Source organism: Panthera tigris, chromosome B4 (assembly GCF_018350195.1).
Source record: "Panthera tigris isolate Pti1 chromosome B4, P.tigris_Pti1_mat1.1, whole genome shotgun sequence".
Taxonomy (NCBI): Eukaryota; Metazoa; Chordata; class Mammalia; order Carnivora; family Felidae; genus Panthera; species Panthera tigris.
Window position 1 is genome coordinate 76,025,386 of NC_056666.1, and position 7,669 is coordinate 76,033,054.

Genomic DNA, 7,669 nt, shown 5'->3' on the forward strand with positions numbered 1-7,669 from the left:
AGTGTTCCAGAACCACTGGCCCTTTGGTGAGGCCACCGGGTAAAGGACAAAGCAGGGAGCGGGGAGAGATGAGGTAGGAAGAGCAGGATCCCAGAGGACCTTGTAGGCCAGGCATGAGGGACGCTTTGAAGGGATTTTAGCAGAGGAACAGCAGGATCAGATTTGCATTTTAGAAAGATCACTCAGGCTGCAGTGTGGATAATTGATTGGAGCTGAGTGAGGGAGCAGACGGAGAGAATGGTTAAAGGCCGCAGGGCGGCAGGGGTGGCAAAAAGAGGGCACAGTCGAGAAATATTTAAGATTCAAAATCAGCAGGATTTGATGCCACTATCGGTTGGGGGCAGGAGGGAGAGGAGGGTCAAGGATGCTTCCCAGGTGCCCCCAACAGAGCTGGAGAAAACAGGAATAGTGCATTTGGGGGGGGGGCACAGAGAGAGATGAGGGTCTCCTTCTGAGACAGGCTGCATTTGAGGAGCCTAAGGACAACCGGGGGATATCAACTGAGCAGGGAGATTTGGCCAGGGGCAAGGTCAGGGCACACCCGTGTGGTTAAAAGATGAAAACTGTTATCTTAACAGCCACACCGATTCTTCTTAGGGAGAGAAGGAGCACCTTTGAGGAGCACCTTTGTTTGAGAAAATACCTCGACATGCTGCTGGGGTTAAAAGGGAAGAGCCTAGGGCATGGGTGACCTCAGGGCCAGCATTGCCACAAAAAGGGTTCGGCTGCCCTGTGAGAGGCTTGAGCAGAATTGTTCAGGCCCCCGAGAAGGAGGAGAGCAGATAGTGGAGGGGAAAGGGGCTGAAAGGGAGGGGGTGGGCAAGGGAGACAGAAAGGGGCACGGACAATGCAGTGAAGGACCAGTGGAAATTCCCAGCTGGCAGGGGAAATTCTCCACTGCCATGCGTGTCGTCTCATTAGCTGTGGAATAAACCCCTCCTCCCTCTGTCCCCTCTGCACCCACACAGGCCCATGTCCTTAGTAAAGTTGACTCTATTCACATCTGCTTTCTACGAGTAGGGGTTTGGGTGGGAAAGGGAGAAAGAGCTTCATTTCACATCTGGGTTTATGGGGCATAGAATAGTGTGAGCCCATCTGGAGGCAGAGCCTGCAGGCAGAGGGGACCGGGACAACAGGAGCCTCTGAAGCAGGCCTTGGACTTGGGGACCTGGCGAGCTTGCTGCCTCTGAGCTGACATCGGGATGTGAGCACCCTGGAATCCCATGCCCACCATGACTCCTGTACCTGCCACCCTTGGGCCAGGCCTGTGCCTGCAGCAGAGTGAGGCCCGTCCAGCTTAGAAACCTGGAGGTTCCAGCTCAGCACCTGGAGGCCGCCCCCCTCCCCCAGCTGTCAGGTGAGCTCAGGGTGGGGCAAGCGTGTGAGCACCACTCCTTATATGAGCCCTGCACCTCCCACCCACCCAGACACACATAATCCTGTGCGCCTGCTCCCTGCACAGTCTGACCAGGTGGGGGCCAGAGGAGCCTCAACACAGTGAGACAGCCAGAGCAGGCCAGAGGCAAGAGACCCCAGGAGACAGCGAAGATCAGAGGCAAGAGGCCCCAGGAGTAGAGGCGGCAGCCAAAGCAGCAGGACCAGGACACCGTGTGGCCTGGCGGGTGAGGCTTGGCCAGGATGCTGCTGGGCCAGCTCTGGAGAGCTATCAGCAAGGAGCTGTTTGCTGAGTTCCTGGCCACAGGGCTGTACGTGTTCTTTGGTGTGGGCTCCAGTCTGCCCTGGCCCTCGGCGCGTCCCACCATGCTACAGACCGCCATCACCTTCAACCTGGTCACGGCCGTGGCTGTGCAGGTCACCTGGAAGGCCAGCGGGGCCCACATCAACCCTGCTGTGACGCTGGCCTTCCTCGTGAGCTCCCAAATCTCCCTGCCCCGTGCCGTGGCCTATGTGGCTGCTCAGCTGACGGGGGCCATTGTGGGGGCCTCAGTGCTTTATGCGGTCATACCAGGAGACATCCAAGAGACCCTTGGGATTAACATGGTAGGTGCAGGGAGGGTCACCTGGCAGGGCCAGAAAAGGGATGCCCACACAGGTGGTAAGGGTGGAGGACCAGGCCTGAGGAGAGGGGACAGGGAGGTGATAACTTGACCACGTGCTCCTTACTAACTGCTCTGGGCTGGGCCCTGGGACCCAGGGGAACCAGACTGTGGCCTTAGTGCAGGCAGAGCAGGAGTGGGGTTATGGTACGAGGAACAGGTAGAACAGAGAGAAGCTGTAACTAAGAAGTAAGAGTCAGGGAAGGACCAGGCATTTAAGAGGCAGGGTAGCGGGGGGTGGGGGGGAGGGGGGAGAGGGCTGTGGGTAATGCAGGAGACCTGGCATGCCCTTCTTGTCTCCAGGTCCGCCCCATGTGCCCTGCTCCTCTGTGTTCCCATGTTCCTCCTTCCTCAGCACCCTGAGGCCTCACTCCTCCAGATTCCCCTAATCATCTATCCTTCCACCTACTTCCCCAAGTCTCCTCCTTCCACTCCTACCCACGGTCTCCTCCCAGGCTGCTTGAAAACATGCACCCCAGCTGCTCTGAGCCTTCCCTTCCCCACCAGTCCTGAGCCTGTCGCCAGCTACTGGCCTCAACAAACCGGTGGGCTAGGAGGGGGTGCCACGCGTTTCTGCAGGCAGCAAATGTCCAGGGCTGACCCGAACTCTACTGCCAGCTGTCCCCAATCCTTCATCTCCTTAAGTCCTGGACTTGGCGGTGGTGAGGCATCACCTCCTCACAGTGAGGCAATGAGATCCAATGGGGTCGCCAACCCCTGGCAGAGACCCCTTCGCCTCCAGCATAGCCTCCTCCTCACCCAGGTCCAGAGCAACGTCTCAACTGGCCAGGCCGTGGCAGTGGAGCTGGTTCTGACCCTGCAGTTGGTGCTCTGTGTTTTTGCTTCCACCAACAACCGTCAAGCATCGGGCTCCCCAGCTATCGTGATTGGGATCTCTGTGGCATTGGGCCATCTCATTGGGGTAAGAGGCAAAGAGGGCACTGTGTGTATGCACACACTGATCCCTCCTTGGGGAGACTGCAGAGGCCCTGAAGGCCAGGAAGTGTCCCTCCCTGAGCCCCTAATGCGTTGGGCCGAGGCTGTGTTCCCACAGTCCGGGCCCAGGATACGGCAGTGCCCAAGGCGGGTGCCGGGGCTCTAAGCCAGGGCAGAGGAGGCTGTCCCCTCCCAGGCCTGCTTTAAGCCTCCTCACACCACAAACCTCCACTTGCCCCTCCAGATCTACTTCACCGGCTGCTCCATGAACCCAGCCCGCTCCTTCGGCCCCGCCATCGTCGTTGGGAAGTTCACGGTCCACTGGGTGAGAGCCTGTACTGGCAGCCATTAGGTGGGGAGAGCCTGAGCAGGGGAGATAGGGATTGTGGCTTTCACCAGCGGTGGGTTCACAGGGACTTGGGGAGACAAGGCCCCCTACCACAGGCCATCTTGACCCCCAGAGGAGGTTTCCCTAAGCTCAGAAGACAAAAGCAAGTATCCTGGCTTGTATTTCCTGTCTTTCCAGCTTCAATAGCCCAGAGTACCCAGTGGAATGTCCATAAATGGGCCAGGACAGGAGATGCAGCCTTGGCCCAGGCCTTAAGTCCTGGCTGTTTCCTTATTCACTTTCTCCAGCTGGACCAGTTTCCAAACTTGGATAAAGAAAAAGACAAACAGAAATAGACACACACACCAGCAGAGACAGGAACAGCACTAGCCAGGGCTTCTGGTTGGAACACGGGAGGGGAGAGGAGGGAAACAGAGTGGTGAGGAGACTGGGCCCGCCCTATTGAAGGCAAGGTCACCTCACCTGCAGGGACCTGAAAGGCAGAACACCTGCTTCTCAATTTTGTCAACTTGCAGCAGCTCGAGGGGTCCCGGACGACGGAGCCAACACTAGGGAGGCGGGCAGGGATCCCAAAGCTACCCGATGATCCTCATAGCTCCTGACTGGGGCACCTACTTCTCTCTGCTTTTGCAGATCTTCTGGGTGGGACCCCTGACAGGAGCTGTCCTGGCTTCGCTGATCTACAACTTTATCCTGTTCCCTGACACCAGAACCATGGCCCAGCGACTGGTCATCCTCATGGGCACTGAAGAAGTGGAGAAAATGACAGGGGTGGAGCCCGAGAAGAAAGAATCCCAGTGCAGTTCAGGGGACACTGAAATGGGCAATGCATGTCAGGTGGTATAGAACTTGGCCCCCACCTTCCGGCTTCTGAGAGGCGCCCTTTAGGTGGGTAGCATGCCTCGTAGAACTAGACTTCAGGTTTTACAAGGAAAGCGGGGTTGGGGGTGGATGAGGGCAGAAAAGACGGGGAGGCTTGGCCTCTTGTCCTAACAGGGTGGGCAGGGAATGCCACTCCCTATCCCTGGCATTATATTTCTGGATAGAAAGAATCTGGGGAGCAAATCTGTTCAGTTTCCTCCTCCTACATCTCTTAATGGGACAGAGCAGAAGGAGGCAGGGGAATTCATGACTGTCCTCCCCTTCTCTCATCCATCTGGACTCTGGTGGGCATCCTGGGCCTCCAGACCCCCTTGTCTTGAGTATTGGAGCCCAGACAGCCACTCAGCTTAGACACTAAGAGATGTAGAGACCTCGGGGAGCCCCAACTTCTCACCCCACCCTTGGCGGGGAGAGCCAGACTTCCCAGAAGAATCAGGCCCCAGGACAGTCTCTGAGCTCCTCAAAGGTATTATCTCTGCTCTTGGGTATGGTTTGGGGGCTAGGGACCTGCCCTCAGTGTGGGGGCTTCCTGAGGACAGAGACAGCCCTTCCAATAGATCTTCATTCCTCACACCTCCAAATGCTCAGGAGAGGACCCCATCCTTGGGAAGCGCTGACACAAAGAGGAGCCTTTTCTAGGGCTGGCAGAGGGGCAGCATATAGGCAAGGGAGGTTTGGGCCAAACAGGCCTTTTCCAGGTGTTTGCCCACCTTCCATCCCCCATCCCCATTCATGGGAGCAATCCAGAGAGGGGGGGAAGTCCCTATCCCAGCCCCCAGCCCATGACCTGGGCCACAAGCTGTCTCCAGCCTCATTCTCAGTTCTACCAAGATCCTCAAAATGCTATTAAGTCCAAGGATGGTAAGAACTCAGGAATGACCCAAGAAACCAAGATTTGCCTTCAGTGCCTCTGAAGGACTCCTAGGTCTCAATTGGTTTGCTAATATTTACAAGCTGCTGTAAACATACTCTCCCCATGACTTGGGGTCCTACCTGGATCTCGGCTTCCCCAGCTATAAAATGGGCATAGTCCTCCCCCAGGGCCTGCTGTGAAAACAAGAGATTGGAAAATGTTTTTGGAAGTTAAAATGCTTAAAAAACAAACAATAAATGATGATTATTGTAGCTGTTACTGTAATTATCGGGTTTGAATACAATTGCTTTTGGTAATGGGAGGGAGGAAGAAAGAGAGAGATGGGGGGATGATTGAGAGGGAGGGAAAAGAGAGTACATTTTTCTCCTTTCATCTGTTCCACTTACACGGGGCCCTGCCTCCTTCTCTCCTGGGTCTGCTGACCTGGGAGCTTTGTGTGTGTGTGTGGAGGGGGGGTGAGGGGGGACACCGGAACAAAGAGACAAGCCAATAAAAGTCAGTTCTTCTCATCTCTATGGTGCTCATCACCATGGTACCCTGAGATACAGCAACCAAATCCATAAAAAAGATAGGTCCTTTTCCATGATGTCTCCAAAGGCGCTGGGGATGGGAGGGGCTACCAAAGTCTTTCAAGGGCAGGGTGACAGAACAAGAGCTGAGTCCCCAAGTGCTCGTGGCCACAGCGGCCGTGTTCAGCGTTCTATAATATTGTCAGTGCAGAATACTATTCACATCTCTCCAAGCCGGGCCCCACTCATCCATCTTCACAATCTCTCAGAGCCCAGAGGCTTCTCGTGCCCTTTCATAAGCAGGGACAGCTGGGTGTGTGTGTGTGTGTGTGTGTGTGTGTGTGCGCGTGCACACGCGCGTATAGAGGATGTAATTGACTTGCTAAAGGTCACCCAGCTCAGTACCACAGCCCCCTAAGGTCTCCCCAGCTCCAGCTTAGAATTCTCCAAAATAGAGCTCCGGGGGGGCTTATCTGAGCTGCAGCCAGAGGAGGGAAGGAAACAAGAACTAGAAGGTTGAAGAGGGCAGGAGGGGTGGAGCTCCTGCAGTGGGCTCTGAAGCTCCTAGACAAATTGTCTCCGCGTCCCCAGAGCAGAGCACACACTGGGTGCTCAATAAAAGTTTGATGAATGAATGACTGAGGCCGGGCGACTGGGGAAGGAGGGGAGGCAGTAATTGATCAAGAGGAGAATTCAGGAGTTACAAGTTCAGACCAGCCGGGATGAGAGCAGCTGAGGATGCCTATGCTCCAAGGGAGGGGCAGCTGGACGAGAGTGCACACCCACACTTGAGCCCCCCACCCCCCAACCCAACTACTCCAGAGCAGACTGTGTAACCTCTGTCTCAGGAACTTCCAGGCCAAAAACGTAAGGGGATCTGCTTGGAGAGAGAGCTGGGGGCTAATTTCACAACTAGATCTTTAGAGTTGTGCTCTGTCAGAACAGACTAGAGCAAGAAGACACAAGCTTCATGAAAAGTGAGGAAATAGGTTAGAATCTGAAAAGCATCCAAAGTTAGACACAGGAATGAGTAACCAAAGGTTAGTTTCTCCTTCTCTGGAGCCCTTTAATAGGACAGCCAGCCATCTGTTTGGATGAGGGAAGGGCTGGCCCTCAGGGAGCCAAATTCAGAGGTTCCAGCCAGGGGCAATGAAGCTTCACAGTCCCGGCCCCTAGGTCTGGATGGGGGGCAGGGCCATGGGGAGGACAGAGACCCAACCAGGCAGACCCTTGGTGCGCCCGCCCTTCCTCCTGTTTGTCAGGGGAAGTTTTTAATTAATGGTGTGTAATCTGATCTGGCCCTTCTCCCTGCTGAGCACTGCCTTCAATCAGTGGAGCCATCTGCAATTGCAATTCATAATTCTCCCAAAAGGGAGGGGGTGCCTTGGTGATTAATACAATTAGCCTTTTATGTTGATGATTGTCTTAGCAGGAGCAGATGATGTGAGCACAGAGTCTGGGCTGTCGCTTCCCCATTGGCTGGCAGGAAGCCCCTCTCCACTTCCCGCCCCCACTGCTACCTCGGGGCTGTAAAGAGGACACACTGGGACCACACTGTGCAAGGCTGAAGGGAGAGCCCAGGAAGGGGCCAAGCTCTGGAACACATTTAGGCTCCTCGGACTTTGGACTGAGGGGAGAGGAGGAGAAGGCTGGAGAATTATCCAGAGACTTCCACCTTCCAAACAAAATCACTTTGACTTAAAGGTTTCTGTGCACCATGGTTTAAATTAAAAAAAAAAAAAAAAAAAAAAAAAAAAGACTACATGAAGGTATAATATGGGTTGAAAGGGTTGAAAACATTTAAATATAGGCTCAGGCAGTTATGTAGCTGTGTGAACTTGAGCAAGTTTCTTAAGGATCCTGCCTCACTTTCCTCATCTGGAGAATGGGGTCTATGTGATAAGAGGGCTGGAACCACATGGGATGTATGTGTTTAGCAAGGCACCTGACACAGATCTCAGTGGCTGGTAGGGCTGTCCCCATCTCTGTGGTAGACTGCAGTTCCCTCTGCCAATGGCTCAGCAGCCTCCCCGGCAGTTTCAAATGCAGCCCAGTCGCAGCC

The 7,669-nt window shown here is 54.9% G+C and overlaps 1 protein-coding gene across 1 annotated transcript; it reads left to right on the forward strand.

Moving 5' to 3' along the window:
* Positions 1–1,620: 1,620 nt before the first annotated feature.
* Positions 1,621–5,261, forward strand: AQP6 (aquaporin 6). The gene is made up of 4 exons (XM_015541316.2): positions 1,621–2,001; positions 2,821–2,979; positions 3,238–3,318; positions 3,976–5,261. The coding sequence occupies exons 1-4, from the start codon at positions 1,639–1,641 to the stop codon at positions 4,186–4,188; spliced, it is 816 nt and encodes a 271-aa protein (XP_015396802.1). The 5' UTR covers positions 1,621–1,638; the 3' UTR covers positions 4,189–5,261.
* The last annotated feature ends 2,408 nt before the right edge of the window (positions 5,262–7,669 follow it).